We start from the raw sequence: 19,148 nt of genomic DNA on the forward strand, positions 1-19,148 counted from the left end.
GGAAACGTAAATGTATCAATGGACAAAGTGCTCCTGCAGTATTTTTTTTATTCTTAAAAGATTCAAAAGGAATATTTAAATGATAAAGTTTTATGTCATTTTCTTACTAAATTAGAAAGAAAAATTATTAACAACAGCTGTTTATGTTTTGAAAGTCAAAATTGAAGAGTTTTACACCTTTCCATGTCTGAAATCAGTCCATAAAATATTCTCACAAAAGTTGACCATGTTAACTTAAACAGAATTCTCTTTTCTGCCAAATCATTATAATTACCAGTATAAAATCAAAATGTCATTTGCCCTTAACACCTTAATTTCAGAACACAATTTCCAACTTCTCTACTCACCTGCATCTTGGTGCCCCTGTGGGTGTCCAAATAGGTCAGAGCTGGGTTCTGTTACGGAGTCCACTCCCCTGGGCGTATGGGTGGCACTGATGTTGGAAGAAATGGAGCCCATGGCGCCCCGGGGTGTGTTAGGTACGCTGCCCCCCAGGGAGTTGCGGGGGCGAGTCTTCAGGTTGTGGTCAAAGATGATCTGACAGCAGCCGTGGTGGGCCTTCATCATGGCACAGTCTTCCGCTGTCCAGCCTGCGCAGAACACACATTTGGCATTTTCTTACAACAACTAACACAAGATATGTGTTTGTCAGAAACACAATGTCCCCTTTTGGGCCGCTTTGAAGCTATATATTTGACCTTTGACCTTGAAGGATGACCTTGACCTTTCACCACTCAAATGTGCAGCTCCATGAGATACACATGCATGCCAAATATCAAGTTGCTATCTTTAATATTGTACAAGTATTCATTAAATGAGCGATTTTGACCCATATATTTGACCTTGAAGGATGACCTTGACCTTTCACCACTCAAAATGTGCAGCTCCATGAGATACACAGGCATGCAAAAGTTATTGCAAATGTTAAAGTTGGGGCAAACAAACAAACACACAAACCAACAGACAGGGCAAAAACAATATGTTCGCCACTATAGTGGTGGGGGACATAACAAGAGCTGTCAGAGGACAGCGCACTCAACTATTCGAGTGCTTGACAGTATAACGTAAGGGGGGGGGTTGAGAGGGGGGTATAATGTGGGGTGTGGTCATTTATTAGACGATCTTTCAAAAAGAAAAAAGAAAAAAAAAATTGGGGGGGGGGGGTACGGGGGGGGGTATAATGTGTGGTGTGGTAATTTATTAGATGATGTTTAAAAAAAAAAATTGTGGGGTGTATAGGGGGGCCAGGGGGGTGGGGGTTGAGAGGGGGGTATAAGGTGGGGTGGGGTAATTTATAAGATGATGTTTAAAAAAAAAATTGGGGGGGGGGGAGGTTGGGGATGGGGGGGGGAGGTTGGGGATGGGGGGGGGGAAAGGATTCTGGGTAGGGCTGCAACGAATCCGAAAAATTTGTTTGGATCCAAATCCAAATATGGTTTCTTACAGTTTTTCGGATCCAGATCCCTCAGATAAGAGAAAATTAGAATTGTATGTCTAAATTCAAGAAATCATTGTTTTAGAAGTATAATTTGACTAAAAAACATTAAAAATTTATAAACAAAAAACATTACAAATTTCTCGTTTAACATTGTAATAATGTCAAAATAAAATGAAACATTTACACTTATTCACTTAATAGTTTGCTTGTTAACATACACTTTTCACTGTTCATACAGTTTGATGTTTGTTTTCACAAAAATTAAAATATCAACATTGTCCGGGTCCAGGCAAGCCCTATGAGCACTTACGAGGTCTCTTGCTGTGGTGGAGAAGATTTTCTCACTGGGCATTGAAGTTCCTTGCATCACAAGATAGCTTTTAAACTTTATATATGATGAAATATGCTTTCAGGAACACAATTTCAAATTTGACAGGTCGCAAAATTATGCAAAAATTTACCTGAATAACATTCCAGCCCCACTGGATCCACTACTGTTGTTTTAAATACAACTCAGAAAGACATTTAGGATTGAAAACTTACTTATTGCCATTAGGAATTGCATTTGTAATGTGTAAATCCTCCATGATTTCAAATTAGTTTTTCTTTCGGCGCTCATTACGTAATGTCCAATCACACTCTTATACAAGAAAAGCCGAAGAATCTCGAATGATCTGCTATTTGACTGTCACACGTTAATAAATATCTACTATTATACGTAACTTTTATCTTTTAAACAGAACCAGTCTGTAAAAAAAACAATACTCGTGAAAACAGCGCTAAATTACATACAACTATGAAAATAAATATTCGGAACCGAAATATCCCGGGGTGGATCCGTACCCGCGAATCTGAAGTTGGATCCGATATCATCGGATATTTCGGGTACCCATTGCAGCCCTAATTCTGGGTAGGTACGTGGGGTATTGTTTGGGTGGAATCCATTGTGGTATTCAGGTAAGTGTTGTTTTGTCAAAGTAATAATAAAATGTGATCATAAATAAAGAAGTTATGGCAATTTAAGCAAAATCTTCAATCATCTAAGTGTAAAAGGGGCCATAATTATGTCAAAATGCTTGATACAGTGGTCTGCTCTTGTTTATAGGTTGGGGTCATGTTGGTAAACAAGTATGCAACATGTAAAAGGATATAGGAAATATTTGGGGTAGTACGCAAACTTTAACATAGATTTATCAATAATATGCATATTCTAAGTATAAAAGGGGCAATAATTATGACCAAATGCTTGATAGAGTTGTCTGCTCTTGTTTATAGGTTAAGGTGATGTTGGTAAACAACTATGCAAAATATGAAAGCAATATGTCAAGGGAAAATGAAAATAAATGGGGTAGTACGAAAACTTTAACATTTGCTGCATATTCTAAGTGGAAAAGGGGCCATAATTATGACAAAATGCTTGATAGAGTTATCTGCTCTTGTTTATAGGTTGGGGTCATGTTGGTAAACAAGTATGCAAAATATGAAAGCAATATGTCAAGGGACAATGAAAATAATTGGGGTGGTATGAAAACTTTAACATTTGCACGCCAACGTACACGGACACGCCGACGCCGGGGTGAGTAGGATAGCTCCACTATATATATTTCATATACAATAGTCGAGCTAAAAATTATCTACTTTGCTCTGGGGAAACAGGGCTTCATGCATGTTTGTTAAGTGTCTTCCCAGATTAGCCTGTGGAGTCTGTACAGGCTATCATGGAAGACACTATATGCCTAGACTATATTTTGTTTAGAAATGGTTTCTTTGAGATGAAAAATTCCATAAAAGCAGAAATTGTCGAACGTGATTAGCCTGTGCGCAGGCTTATCTGGCCCATTACTTTACAAACAGGCATTTAGCCCCATTTTGCCAGTGTGAGACTCTAATCTTTTTTGATAAGAAAACATCTGACATCCCGACCATGATAACATTTGCAGGCTCAAGAACAGCTTTGTCTCAAAGGATGACTTATTCACACACATATTTGTCATCCATGTTCCATGGAAAATAACAAATAAGTTGGGCTAAGTGGGTAAGATGAAGATGACATGTTTACTTTATGGTGATGGTATATTGAAAATTGAATTTAATTGCTTCAGAAATGCTGATGTACTTTTTCCACAAATGTTTTACGTTTGATAAAGACAGATCCACAAAAGGACCAACTTAGAGTGTCTTCAATAAACCCCTCCCAGCAATAGTATAAATAAGCCAAATTTCAATCTGCAAACATCTAATATCTGGACCTTGATGATGTGTGCGAGCTCAAAATAATGTTTCAAAAGTTATTGAGACAGTCAAGCTGCCTTTTGAACTTCATAAGTTTGATACACTCACACTGAGCGTTCTTTAGATTTTCAACACAGTACTGGTTGTTCCCAGGAAACAAACTCAAGAGTCTTTAAAGCCAAGGCTTTGATTCTTTCAACTTTAAATCTGTTATGTTCAAACTGAATGCACGCTGATTCAACTGAAAATATGGCTGAAATTCCTGTTTTACTTATGGAACCATTTCAGGTGACTGGGCCATAACATATGTAGAGAATTAATGTATTGCAAGTAAATGTAAAGGTTGATATGACAACAATAAACAGACCTAAAAGTTATAAATTTTTGTAATAGCAGCCTCATTCACAGCAAGAGTAAAATACTTTCAATACCTTTTAAACAATAGCAAAATTAATATAATCAATTTATTATTTGACCGGGTGCAGATTATATTGCTTAAAACAGATAAAAACAATTTGTTCCACTGTTAACACTAGTGTCCGACAGGAATCTGTGTCAAAATTCAATTTGAGTTTTTTATTAAGTTGTTGGCAATAACACATATATCCATTGAGTCTTGAATTATATCCAATTTGATGTGGTGTTAGATTTGTGTTTCAATAACATAGTATTCCATACCCTTGGAGTCTTTCAGTGTGGTGTCAGCCCTGTGTTGTAGCAGCAGTTTCACATGGTTGATGTTGTCCTCCATACAGGCATGGTGGAGTGCTGTCCTGAGGGACAAACAAAGTCATCAGAGAAATGCATTAATTGGTCTTGGTCAACATGCGGCCAGCGTAGCTCTAGATCAGCCTGCGCCACTGGTCAAGAGCTACACTGTTGGCTAATGTACACTGGTCTTTTCATTAAGAGTAGCATTTTTTATGTTTTGTTTTATAATTGTTAGTGTAATATCATCTATGGTCAATTTTCATGACAAAAGTGAAAAATGTACATTTTTAATAAATCTTGTTTATGGTTGTAGCCAAATGCTATCTTATGATAAAACTTAATAGTTAACATAAGTTGCCTTTGGCAATTCTTTTCCCCACTTATATGTGGCCTATGCAGTGACTGTCTGTAATATATGATCACTGAACGGCAATAATAATAAGTGTGACTATTTTGCACAAAAAGGGAAATAAAACTGCTGTAAAACTTCTCCTGTCTACTTTAAAACAGAAAAGAACAATATTATGGTGGGAAAAATGTCAACTTGTATACCTCATTAGAATTATAAACCTATACATTTGAATAACAAATTGCATTTCATTATAAAAAAATTGCATTTTACTGATTATTACAATGGAAAACAAGAGCACCGCATAACGGGTGCCAACACTCGGCTGCGGGTGCAGTTTTGAATAAATGAAAGCTTGTCAGATTTTTTATTTTTTTTAGAGGTTACAGTAACCTTGACCTTTGACCTAGTGACCTTAAAATGGGTGTGGCATGTAGAACTCATCAAGGTGCATGTATATATGAAGTTTCAAAGTTGTAGGTGGAAGCACTTTGATTTTAGAGCCAATGTTCCAAAGGTTAACAAAATGTAAAGGTTTTAGCACGATGCCGGAAGATGAGCTGGCTATGACAATACCTCGGGTTTTCTCCGAAAACAGCCGAGCTAAAAATAAAGATTAGTTCAGGGATATAACTGTACTTTTGGTTTAGACAAATGAGTGTTGCTTGTAAAAACAAGAGCACCGCCTTGCGGGTGCAGACCGCTCATCTATTTTCTTTTTAAAGGTGAAGGGACTCTCATTTTCAATCACAAAGGAGGGAGGGGTGGAGTGAAGAGGGGTGTATAGTGTGGGGTTGTGGACAATTATTACATTATCTTCCAAAAAAGGGGGGGGGTGATGGGGGGGGTAGGATTTTTTTGGTGCGATGGTTGGACGGTATTTCAAACATAACCATTTAAAAAAAAAAATTTGGGGGGGGGGGGTGGGGTATAGTGTGAGGTTGTGGTGGTAATTTGTGAGATGATGTTAAAAAAAAAAATAAAAAAAAAAAAAATGGGGGGGGGGGGTGGGGTGGGGGTATAGTGTGAGGGTGGGGTGGTCATTTGTGAGATGATGTTAAAAAAAAAAAAAAAAAAAAAAATTAGGGGGGGGGAGGGGGAGGGGGGGGAGGGCACGGGGGATGGTTTGGGTGGAGTCTATTGTGGTATGTCAGGTAAGAGTAGTTTCGTCAAAGTATCAATCAAATGTAATCATAAATAAAGAAGTTATGGCAATTTTAGCAAAATTTAATAATTTGACCTTGAGAGTCAAGGTCATTCAAAGAACAAGGTAAAATTCAACTTGCCAGATACAGTAACCTCATGAAAGTATTTGAAGTTTGAAAGCAATAGCCTTGATACTTAAGAAGTAAAGTGGATCGAAACACAAAATTTAACAATATATTCAAAGTTACTAAGTCAAAAAAGGGCCATAATTCCGTAACAATGACAACCAGAGTTATGCAACTTGTCCTTTTACTGTACCCTTATGATAGTTTGTGAGTGTTTCAAGTATGAAAGCAATATCTATGATACTTTAGGGGTAAAGTGGACCAAAACATAAATCTTAACCAAATTTTCAATTTTGTAAGTATAAAGGGCCCATAATTCCGTCCAAATGCCAGTCAGAGTTACATAACTTTGCCTGCACGGTCCCCTTATGATAGTTAATAATTGTTGCAAGTATGAAAGCAATAGCTTTGATACTGTGGGAATAAAGTGGACCTAAACACAAAACTTAATCAAATTTTCAATTTTCTAAGTATAAAAAGGGCACATAATTCTGTCAAAATGCCAGTCAGAGTTACATTTCTTTGCCTGCACAGTCCCCTTATGATAGTTAGTAAGTGTTGCAAGTATGAAAGCAATAGCTTTGATACTTCAGAATAAAATGGACCTAAACACAAAACTTAACCAAAATTTTCAATTTTCTAAGTATAAAAAGGGCACATAATTCTGTCAAAATGCACGCCAGAGTTATCTAACTTTGCCTGCCCAGTCCCCTCATGGTAGTAAGTAAGTGTACCAAGTTTGAATGCAATAGCATTGATACTTACTGAGAAAAGTGGACCTAAACGCAAAACTTAACCAAAATTTTCAATTTTCTAAGTATAAAAAGGGCACATAATTCTGTCAAAATGCACGCCAGAGTTATCTAACTTTGCCTGCCTAGTCCCCTCATGAGAGTAAGTAAGTGTACCAAGTTTGAATGCAATAGCATTGATAGTTTCTGAGAAAAGTGAACCTAAACGCAAAACTTAACCGGACGCCAACGCCAACGCCGACGCCAAGGTGATGACAATAGCTCATAATTTTTTTTCAAAAAATAGATGAGCTAAAAATGAAAGTTACTTTTTCACAGAAAATTTCACATGTCTGTTTGCCGTTTTTTTTTGTATTGTAGCTGTGGCTTATTTTAAATACAATGATTTTTTAAAATAAATTTGTAGCTATCAGCTAATGTTCAATGTCACTTATCTCTGAAATCAAATACATTCCCTCTCTTTCTAAAACATCCTTATTATAAAAGGCATGTCATGTGAAAATGGGTCTAATGCAATATTTGACCTGCACAGCTCAAGTCTAACCTGCACATCAGCACAGTGTGGTCATGGGCTACTATGTCTGCTACATGTATTGAGACAACGAAACCTTGCATAGTTTTATAGCAGACAGGGTAGCCCATGACAAGACTGCACAAATGCGCAGGCTAGTTTGGAGCTACATTGGCAACATATATGGCACAAGGACCATATTTGCATGGTCATAATGTCCTGCATACTTCTTGTTGTTGTCGACAGCATTGGGGTTAGCCCCGCCTTCCAAGAGTAGGCGTGTCATGTCATCCCTCTTGGTGGGGTCACGGACAGACAACATCAGTGGGGTCAGCCCCTCCTACAACAGAACCCAAGTACATACGAGCATACTCTGGGAAAACCAGACTTTATGCATGTACAAAATTTTTTGTCCCTGATAAGAGTTTGCAGTCTGCAAATGCTTATCAGGGACAAAACTTTCCGCCTAAATAACATTTTTGCTTCGACGAGACTTCCTTTAAACAAAAAATACTATTAAAGCATCGAGTTTCATCCCTGATCAGCCTTCATGAACTGCACAGAATATATAATTAAGTAGATACTTTATACTTGGAAAAAATGCAATTCGCTCCAAAAGTCCACTGATTTTGGAAAAATGTATTTAAATTTACAGCTGATAACAATTCAAATTAGGAGAACAAAATCATATAAATCATATTTATATACTTTGTTTGATGTTTATGAAATAAAATTGAGATATACCGGTAGTAATAAAAAACACTTCTATCGCAAAAAAAAAATATTTAGAAAAATTATTTTTTTAAATTGGGAATTTTTATGAACAATTTCAGTTTAGGATTGGGTGTGTTTTCTTTAGAATCAGGTCCAATTTACAACGTTTTTAAATAGGAGGAAAACCCCTGTCTTGCAACCAAGATTTACAGCCGATAAGTATAACAAACACCTTGGAAAATATCTTACGTAAATTCCCCTTTATATTTTTTTGCCAAAATCAGGCATCCCAAAGAATGTGTCCAAGAAAAAGTCATGTTTTAAAAAGTACAAATGTCAGGCCCCTGAATATGTAACATTTTTCAGTATATCAGAATGGTACCCTAGAAATGCTTTGTATGAACATCCCACCCCATGCTGCACACTCACACCCACATACACTGGCTAGTTTCTCAGTTCACCTTATTCTTGATATTGACATCGGCTCCCCCGTTGATGAGCATTGCGACCACCTTTGCTGGGGCCTCCAGCACAGCGAGGTGTAGGGCAGTGTTGTGGTCAGCATCCTTCAGGTTCAGGTCCTTCTTGCGCTCCAGTAACACCTCCACACACCCCTCCTGGTTACACTCCACCGCCTGCAAATAGAACGCAACAGGATATCAGCCGTGATCTGGGAAAATGGGGCTTAATTCATGTGCGTAAAGTATCGTCCCATATTAGCCTGTGCATTCCGCAGAGACTTATCAGTGACAACACATTTTGCCTTATTTGAATTTTTGCTAGGAAGAAAACGTTTGAAACAAAAATGCAATAAAAGCGGAAAGTCTTGCCCCTGATTATCCTGTGCTGACTGCACTGGCTTATCTGGAAAGAAACTTGATGCACATATATTAAGCCCTGATTTCCTTGAATGGTACTATATCATACCATTCCTGATTTCAGTCAACTGAAATACAAAGAAAATATCACAATATGGACAAATCTAGGATTGTTTTTATTTTTGTTTTTAGCACACCATTCATGGCACCACTGAATTGAGGAAGGTTGCAACAGGATGTTTACAAGTTATTTTCAACATACTTTAAAGAGAATGTCTAACTATGTATTACATAACGAAGAGATGTCAGGCCATTCAACAAAGTTAATAGAGCGCTTGACTAAAATGCCAAGCTTTGGGTGTTCTATTCCATGCCCTGCCACATTACTTGTGAATGGATTGGTCAGGCATTTCTCCCACCAGGTTTTGCAGGTTCTATTCCCTGCCCTGATACATGACTTGTGAATGGATTGGTCAGGCATTTCTCCCACCAGGCATTGCGGGTTCTATTCCCTGCCCTGCCACATTACTTGTGAATGGATTGGTCAGGCATTTTTTCCACCAGGCATTGCGGGTTCTATTTCCTGCCCTGCCACATTACTTGTAAATGGATTGGTCAGGCATTTCTCCCACCAGGCATTGCGGGTTCTATTCCCTGCCCTGCCACATTACTTGTAAATGGATTGGTCAGGCATTTCTCCCACCAGGCATTGCGGGTTTAATTCCCTGCCCTGCCACATTACTTGTAAATGGATTGGTCAGGCATTTCTCCCACCAGGCATTGCGGGTTCTATTCCCTGCCCTGCCACATTACTTGTGAATGGCTTGGTCAGTCATTTCTCCCACCAGGCATTGCGGGTTCTACTCCCTGCCCTGCCACATTACTTGTGAATGGATTAGTCAGGCATTTCTCCCACCAGGTTTTGCAGTTTCTATTCCCTGCCCTGCCACATTACTTGTAAATGGATTGGTCAAGACATTCTCCCACCAGGCATTTTGGGTTCTATTCCCTGCCCTGCAACATTACTTGTGAATGGATTGGTCCGACCATTCTCCCACCAGGCATTGCCGGTTCTATTCCCTGCCCTGCCACATAACTTGTGAATGGATTGGTCTGGCCATTCTCCCACCAGGCATTGCGATTCTATTCCCTGCCCTGCCACATTACTTGTGAATGGATTGGTCAGGCCATTTTCCCACTATCTCTGAACCAAGTAAGCAGTTGTCAGTTACAAGCGTAAGTATATGTTCGTGAACTTAGTAAATGTTTTCACATATTTTAACATTTTTTGTGTGGAAGAGATGTTTCCAATCATACATAATATTTAAACTTTTCCATTCTACTTATATTTCAATATATCTATGCTTTCAAGCTTCAGTGTTTGAATCGCAAACCATGCAGGAAATATTAAGTATGGTAAAGAACAACATAAACACAGTTAATAGTTTAATGTGGAGTTCTTCACATCATAACAAATAGGTCAAATACTTCTGCAACATTTAACAATGCAATAATCCCAGATATCATGGCTTAAATACTATAACTAATAAGGTAATCAATACTTCAACGATTATTGAACAAACTTGACTTACACACCCAAACACAGTGATCACAAAGGCATTTTGTCTGTATTATGTCAATAGGTTACTACTCAAGTTTACACTTGGCTAATAATTAACTGTTATTACTTTAAGTTCATATGGTTAATATTGTCAGTTCCATAATTGAACAGACTTTTCAATACTATCATACATAAGGGCAATATAAATGTATGGCATCGAACACTTTGCATGGCAGCATTAATTTCTAGATTGGGCCTTGATATTGAGTGATAGTTTGATACAAATAATGTTACATTTAATGAAATGAAAAACATACATGTATAGACATGCCATGCTTACATGATTATAATTATTAAACATCCAATCGGTCATTAATGTAGACACATTGCATTTTTAAAGTATACTTATTTATTTAATCTTTGTTCACATAACATATAACATATATACAAGGTACAATCAGCATCAAGTTGATCATTTTTTAAATACAGCTTCTGTCTTATGTCGGATGATACACCACTGAAATACACTATTTCATAGCATTAATGTGTTTTAAATATTTTACATACTTAGTTACTATATATAGGAAAAATGGAAGAGAGAAATTGCTGTCTGCTTTTTTTTCATACAAATTACCAACTGGTCATATAGAACAAGAAAGGACAAATATGGCATTAAAAATAAAAGAATGTAAAGTTCTTTGTCTTTCAAATAAAATTGGTACACTAATAATATTCACAACATAAGTTGCACATGACACAAGAAACGACTCAAATGTAATTTTGAGCATATTAAACTATAGCAAAGATCACTTATGATTTTCTGTGCAGAGATGATCTCTTACAACCTTATTATCAGCCAAACTCAGATTATATCAGAACAAAAGAGGAATTTTAATTGCACACCTTATCAGATATATCAAAGCTTCTCATATATTTGACACCCTGTCTGTGGACAATCTGATACCCCAAATTACCACCACAATTACATGCACGCCAGCAGATTACACTTGGCACTAGAGCCCTGTGACAACGCAGGAATCTTTTATCAAAGAACATTCTTTGCATTGATAGACTTTCAGCAGGCATTTGATCAGACAATTCATTTGACAAAATGCCTATCATTATTGCTGATTTATTACTATCATAAGAGGTATTTTAAGGCTGGCGCTAGAAAGCATTTCTTGTGATTGTCTAAGCTGTGTTGACAAATTGAAATGCAAGACAGAAAAACAAACCCATCAATTGAGAACATATTGAGAACAATATGCATGACAGACAGAATGAAGAAGTAACACTACTAAATTATGCTCAGTTTTTCTTTTTTTTTAGAACTTTACTATGGCACTGATATTTTAGCAAGTTAAATCTTCCTTGTAAACCTTCTATGAAGTATATCAGTTGTGCTCTGTGAAAAGGGGGTTTAATGCATGTCTGTAAAGTGTAGTCCCAGATAAGCATGTGTGCAGTGTGCACAGGCTAATCAGGGACAACACTTTCCGCCAAAACTTGATTTTTGCTAAGAAGAGACTTTGTTTAAACAGAAAATATCATAAAAGGGGAAAGTGTCGTCCCTCATAAGCCTGTGCCGACTGTACATGCTAATCTGGGATGACATGTTACGCACATGCATTTAACCCCCTTTTTACAGAGCACAGCTCATATTCATTAAAGCAAGTAATGTAATATTATTCAAATTCAATTAGATTAAACGCTTGATTTATTTTAATAATATTGGTCAGACACATGCATTTAAAGACTTGAGTGAAACATTTACGATAAATTGCCTATAGTATATTCAATACTTAAAGAGGTAAAGAAGGATATTTGATCCCTATCGCGGTACATCAGTTTCTATAGGTAAGGAATGTTATTCTTTTATAAAGTCTGACACTTCATTAATAAAAAAGCAATCTTTTCAGCTCTTGCAGATTTATTTTTTCTATTTGTTTATTCAATACATAAAAAATTATGTCCTTATAACGAGTAGTTTTTAATAGGAGGCGTTGTATTGATGGCAAACTAGCGTGAAATATATCACTTGAATAAAACTTCTAAAACACATTTAAATAGCTCCTGAAATCCTCTTCCTGATAGGACTGATACCATTCAAGCATTAAGTTCTACTAAAGGCTTATATCTGAGACTCATTCTGCAAGAACTGGGCTTAATGCATGTGCGCAAAGTGTATTCCCAGATTAGCCTGTTCAGTATGCACAGGCTTAATGCATGTGTGCAAAGTGTATTCCCAGATTAGCCTGTTCAGTATGCACAGGCTTAATGCATGTGTGCAAAGTGTATTCCCAGATTAGCCTGTTCAGTATGCACAGGCTTAATGCATGTGTGCAAAGTGTATTCCCAGATTAGCCTGTTCAGTATGCACAGGCTTAATGCATGTGTGCAAAGTGTATTCCCAGATTAGCCTGTTCAGTATGCACAGGCTTAATGCATGTGTGCAAGGTGTATTCCCAGATTAGCCTGTTCAGTATGCACAGGCTTAATGCATGTGTGCAAAGTGTATTCCCAGATTAGCCTGTTCAGTATGCACAGGCTTAATGCATGTGTGCAAAGTGTATTCCCAGATTAGCCTGTTCAGTATGCACAGGCTTAATGCATGTGTGCAAAGTGTATTCCCAGATTAGCCTGTTCAGTATGCACAGGCTTAATGCATGTGTGCAAAGTGTATTCCCAGATTAGCCTGTTCAGTATGCACAGGCTTAATGCATGTGTGCAAAGTGTATTCCCAGATTAGCCTGTTCAGTATGCACAGGCTTAATGCATGTGTGCAAAGTGTATTCCCAGATTAGCCTGTTCAGTATGCACAGGCTTAATGCATGTGTGCAAAGTGTATTCCCAGATTAGCCTGTTCAGTATGCACAGGCTTAATGCATGTGTGCAAAGTGTATTCCCAGATTAGCCTGTTCAGTATGCACAGGCTTAATGCATGTGCGCAAAGTGTATTCCCAGATTAGCCTGTTCAGTATGCACAGGCTTATCATGAACAACACTTTCAGCTTAAACCTAATTTTCCCTAAGAAGAGACTTCCTTTAAACAAAAAATACCATAAAAGCGTAAAATGTCATCCCTGATGAGCCTGCAAGGACTGCACAGGCTTATCAGGGAGGACACTTTATGCACATGTATTATGATTTCAGTTACTGCTTTTACTCTAAGTGAACAAGAGACTAACACCACATGAAAACATACTGTTGTTTACAAATAATACTGGCATAACATTACATAAAAGATATGTCAGAATGGTACGCTAGTAGACACTCTTTGTGACCCTCCCCAAACACCCACACACCATGCAGGGTGATGGTCCTCAAACATCCCAAGAGAATCAGGAATACTCTTCTGCTCATAAAACTATAAGTACAATCTCTTAGACTACGTGTTTACTACTTTAATTAAATATTATGAATTTGCAATTTTAAGCATTATATTTTCTGACTGAATACTTCACATTTTTTTGCTCCCTTTTAGTTTTGAATGCATGTATTTTCCTCAATAAACTCATTTGTTAACCCACTATTGGAGCTTTCGGTGCATACATGTAGAAACCCCTTCAAATAATTTTTTACTGACAACTGCTGTCTACAGACATCTTCAGGAAAAGTACCATATGGTGTACACAATAAATTATTCGTACACAAGTTATTGAAGTAAAGATAAAGGGCACCAAAGAAGCATCATTGACTTTAGCTGCCAATTATCATATTGATTTTAACTTGAAGAATTGATGTACAGGTAGACTGAGAATCAACAGAGAATCGCAGTCACTCATTACTGCAATGTCAGAAACCCTCAATTCTGAATTGGGAATTGTATCGGCTTTAATTTGTGGAAAACACATACTTTTTAATGAACAATTCAAACCAGAATTGTTCATAAAAAAAAAGTCTAAAAGAAATCCCATCATCAGATCTAAAATGGATTTATTTGGAAAATGGGATTTGAGATCAACATGAAAGAACAAATACTTTTTCTGAGACTACTTATTTATATTGATCTGCTAAGCCCCTGTTATGGCTGTTCGCTAGATATTGAACACATTTTATAAACAAATTGATATGAATCATGTACATAGCCTCAATTAATAGAATCTTGCCACCAAAACTGTGTGTTAAGCGAGGAAAGAAGTTTACAAGGAAAGTTAAGATTTTAATGTAGACAATTATTATATTGAGGTATATATGGTAAAGACTTAAATAGATCATGGTAAAATGCTTTACAAGTCGCGGTGGCATTGATTGAAACTTCTTATATAATTTTATTGTTTTATACAAAGTCATCTGTTTATTCTTAAGGACATTTTGTGAACACAAATATGAACTTAAGGTAGTATTGTGCCAAATGTAAATAAATAAAATCAGCATTAGAGATTACCATACAAGACGTAATGACAGTCATAAAATACCTTAAACTCACATGTGATATTGGAGTAAACAGCATTAACTATTAATAAAGGCATCTGTTCATATATCAAAAATTGATTTCTTTTAAACTGGAACTATACATGGTGAGACAGACTTTTTAATGCCATACCAAACATGTTGAATATGTATATAAACCGTTTGAGGTCTTTGAATGTTCCATACTGGTTATCAAATTATAAACTTTTTAAAAGTAAGCGTGTTTTCTGGTTGTAATGAAGGTAATTCTGAAAGGAACAGAGCTTAATATAACACACAAAAAAAGGCACTCAAAAGCTTTAACATACTGTTCTAGTTTGGCTCATAATAGTTTAAGAAACCAATTTATAAAGATTTATCTTAAAAAAAATAAATTGAATTGATATCCAGAACATCATATACATTGTATGAGTAGAGAAAACACAACATCAATGAAACCACACTGTAGTCCATATTTATCTGCCTAAAATAACAACATTTACCACCCTTGACCTCCCAAACAGTCCCCAAAAATAGCCATATTATGTAGGTTTTGACAATTTCGAACCCCTGACAACAATGAAGAAACAACATCCAATGCGTTTACATGCGGTTATCTTAATATGAACAGTCTCAGAAATAAGTTTTATAGTATACAAGAAATTTTACATGAAGGCCTAGTTGATATTCTATTTATGGCTGAAACTAAAATTGATAACTCTTTTCCTGATTCTCAATTTTCAGTTGACAAGTACCATATGTGGAGAGCTGATAGAGATGTAAATGGTGGTGGTCTCATAGGGTACTTAAGGTAAGATATTGCTGGCGAAAGGAAACCCCAGTTAGAATTTGAAGAAACTGAATCCATCTTTGTAGAGGTAAATTTTGATAAATGTAAATGGCAGATACATGTACTTGGTACATTGTACATATAAACCACCATCTATGTCAAATCAGAATTTTCAAGAAAAGTTTGATTATACCCTTGATAAAGCTTTCTGCAAATATGAAAATATAATGGTCATTGGCGACCTCAATTTTAATATGCTTATAGATGAGAAATGTCAAACATTAAAAAACTCATGTGATATTTTTGACTTAGTGAATATTGTGTCGGAACCAACTTGTTTCTCAAATAAAGCCAACCCAACACTTATTGATGTAGTATTAACCAATAATAATGATTTCTTGGGTAATATCTGTAATTTTGACTGCGGGTTGAGTGATTACCACAATTTCATTAGTGTCCAATTTAAACAAGAAACTCAAAAGTCAAAAAATAGATTTAGCTTATACAGAAGTTTTAAAAGTTTTAATGTTGATGATTTTAATTTAGAACTAAATGACAACCTTTTAAACTTAAACACAAATCATAATGATGTAAATAAATGTATGATGATTTTAATGAAATCTTTGTAGAAACTGCAAACAAACATGCCTCTATAAAAATGAAAAGAACAGAGCTCCAGATAAGCGCCGTACAGCCATAAATACGCCTTTTTCATGAAGATTTACGCATTTCTTGTTATAAACTGGACGTACAATAACGACTTAAATATCCATTTTACGCATTTACGAAAAAAATCTGGCCGTACCAATACGTCTGCGTCAGCGCGGCGTGATTTGTTGGTCTCTAACCTTACGGCGCTTTTCGTTTATTTAAATTACCGAAAAGTTGTAGACTGGGTTCATATCGTATTGTCTATTCTGTCGCGTGATTTCCTGTAACTTCAGGGGGTGGATCGTACGCAAGTAACTGGCGTGGCGTAAGTGAGAAAAATAGTAACTGGTGTTCAAAATGGCGGTTAATGGGTGAATTGTGAATGTTTTCGTCGGAGTTTTTGAAAGGTTTGTACATTTACGATACTTATTCGACATTATACTTAGGCGCAGGATGATCTTCTGATATCCATTTAACCTCGGTATAAATCCTATTGATGAATTATCAATATTACAAAAGTTATTGAAGACTTTATGCACAAGATTCTCATTGTTTACGATTGGCACGGTTCATTGTATATGCATTTTTATGCCATATATAAGGGTTTCTCAGCAGTTTTTATGGAAAGGTGGACTCAAAAACCATTATAGTTTACCTTTTATGACCACCAGGATGCTTCCAACAGGCAATCGCAATATATGCATCAAAATTCGAAAATTAAACCCCATTTCAATAACTGGTGAGCACAGTACCCCCACTATCAGTAACTGGTGTTTCTTAAAAAAGCACACTTGGTATATGTACATAAAAACAAGGCTTAAATTCATGAAGGTTTTCGTCTGAATTATAGACTCAGACTTAAAAAAAGAATCGAACTATCATTTTATATACAATTCGTGTCATACAAAAATCACATTTACTATAAAGAGATTTACACAAAGACCACTTTTCATTCATTATTAAAGCATGATTTAATATCGCAAGATAATTGATTGAAAATCTCAGTCTGAGTCTATATTTTAGCCTTTCAACATTTGTTAATACGGACCTTTGTGCAGTTACAATCCCATTCCTCACAACTTAGCTTTCTGTTTCAGAAACCATGAGTTTGACATAAGGGCTCCGCACAAAGGAAAGAAGAGAACGATAAGCAACCTCGGTGAAATTCCGAAAGGCGTTCATTATTATGTGCATAATAGACAAATAACAAGATTCAACGAGGCCGTGTTTTCTTATTTAAAGTGTTCGCGGAATTTTGATCAGAATGAGATTAATAGTAACTAATATTTGTGTGACACGGTAAAAGTTGTTTTACCCGTTTTGTAGCTTAAATCCGCGGGACAAGTACAGCGAACTATAAATATTAACGTTTTTTCCTGAATAAATTGCATTGCTGGTAAAACTGTTCACGTTTGCGTTTTACATGAATGCTCGAATCTGTATCATATAATACGCATGATCTGTTCCATACAAATAAGACATACTAGAATGTACTTAATTCATTGTTACGTTTATTAACATTTAAATAATGATTCAAAAAAAAATCAAATAAATGTAAATTGACTAGAAACACGAAAGCCGCGTTCTGAGAAAACTCGACATAATACTTGTGCGTAAAGTGTCGTCACAGATTAGCCTACAAGCTTATCAGGGACGACACTTTCCGCTTTTATGACATTTTTCTTTTAAATAAAGTCTCTTCTTAGGAAAAATTCAATTTAGGCGGAAAGTGTCGTTCCTGATTAGCAGTGCGGACTGCACAGGCTAATCTGGGACACTTTACGCACATGCATTATGCCCAGTTTTCTCAGAACACGACTCACGGTATTAACACACACTGTGTTACTATTTACAAATGTAATAATAATGAAACATAAAATCACATTACTATTTGTAATGACAATCACAGCGGTTCGGAGGGGGTGGGGATATTTATCACAATAAAATGTGAACACACTCAGACTCCATGCCAACTTTAAACGACTAGAAAAGTATATGACGCTATTAATGTATGGTTTATGTCACTTGTACGAAACTTAACTAGCACCAAAACCCATACTATATAAAATCTTTCCATGAATTCCACCACAAAATATTTGTAAATATATTAACAATGAAAATGCCGAATTCCGAACACAATGTATACATATTTTTTGATTATCTATGTGTCCTTGTGAAAAATTTACAAAATCGCATATTATTGGAATGTACATATTGGGAAATAAGAACAAAAACAACTAAGTGTATACAAAAACAAACACTCAGTTCCAGAATGTCTACTCGTAATATAGAACATACAGCTTGTAAACAAAAAACTTTTAAAAAATCAACTGTGATAACTTTATTATTAAAATCTATTTTTCCTATCCTATTTATAAAAGAACGGATGCAAGCCTATAAGTTTCAAAACATTAGAGAAAAATAACTTCAAAAAGACTGTCAGTGTTGATTTCCTGATTACTTACATTAAAACGACGATAAAGCTCAAATTAAAGGAAATATTGTGATTTGTGGTTTGAATAGGAATTTTGTTAATTAAGCAAAAAATGGCACTCAACTTAAAAACAAGCAATTCAAACAATGAAATAATAAACAGGGAAACAGTGGCAAACGTTGTAGTTTTACGAGAAAGGGTGTTAGAATTACTCTTGATTAATTTCCACACAACATTGCTTAATATGATTGTTCATGCAATGCTTCCATTTGAACATTTTTCCACAGACGTGGCAAGAAAATTTGGGAGCATCGTGCTTATTCATGAGCTGTTTCAACAGCCTCATTGTCTTAAATGTTTTGGTGCATGTTGCACAGGCATGCTTTCCTTTTCCATCGTCCGGAGGGCTGCAATTGTGTATTCGAAGAATTGATGGGGTTTTGTATGACTTCGAACATACTTCACGGGTGTATTTTTTTCATCCGAATGTCAACTCAAATGTTGTTGAAGTGCGTATCCTGACT

The 19,148-nt window shown here is 36.1% G+C and overlaps 1 protein-coding gene across 1 annotated transcript in view; it reads right to left on the reverse strand.

The window, feature by feature from the left end:
- LOC127863588 (ankyrin repeat domain-containing protein 26-like) overlaps positions 1-19,148 on the reverse strand; it is a 133,761-nt gene that overhangs the window by 108,991 nt on the left and 5,622 nt on the right. Inside the window, exons 3-6 of the mRNA XM_052403192.1 lie at positions 8,440-8,613; positions 7,492-7,604; positions 4,349-4,443; positions 348-590 (exon numbers count right to left, since the gene is read on the reverse strand). Of these exons, the coding sequence (XP_052259152.1) occupies positions 348-590; positions 4,349-4,443; positions 7,492-7,604; positions 8,440-8,613 (625 nt within the window). The remainder of the gene's footprint in view (positions 1-347; positions 591-4,348; positions 4,444-7,491; positions 7,605-8,439; positions 8,614-19,148) is intronic.

This window comes from Dreissena polymorpha, chromosome 1, assembly GCF_020536995.1.
Source record: "Dreissena polymorpha isolate Duluth1 chromosome 1, UMN_Dpol_1.0, whole genome shotgun sequence".
NCBI lineage: Eukaryota > Metazoa > Mollusca > Bivalvia > Myida > Dreissenidae > Dreissena > Dreissena polymorpha.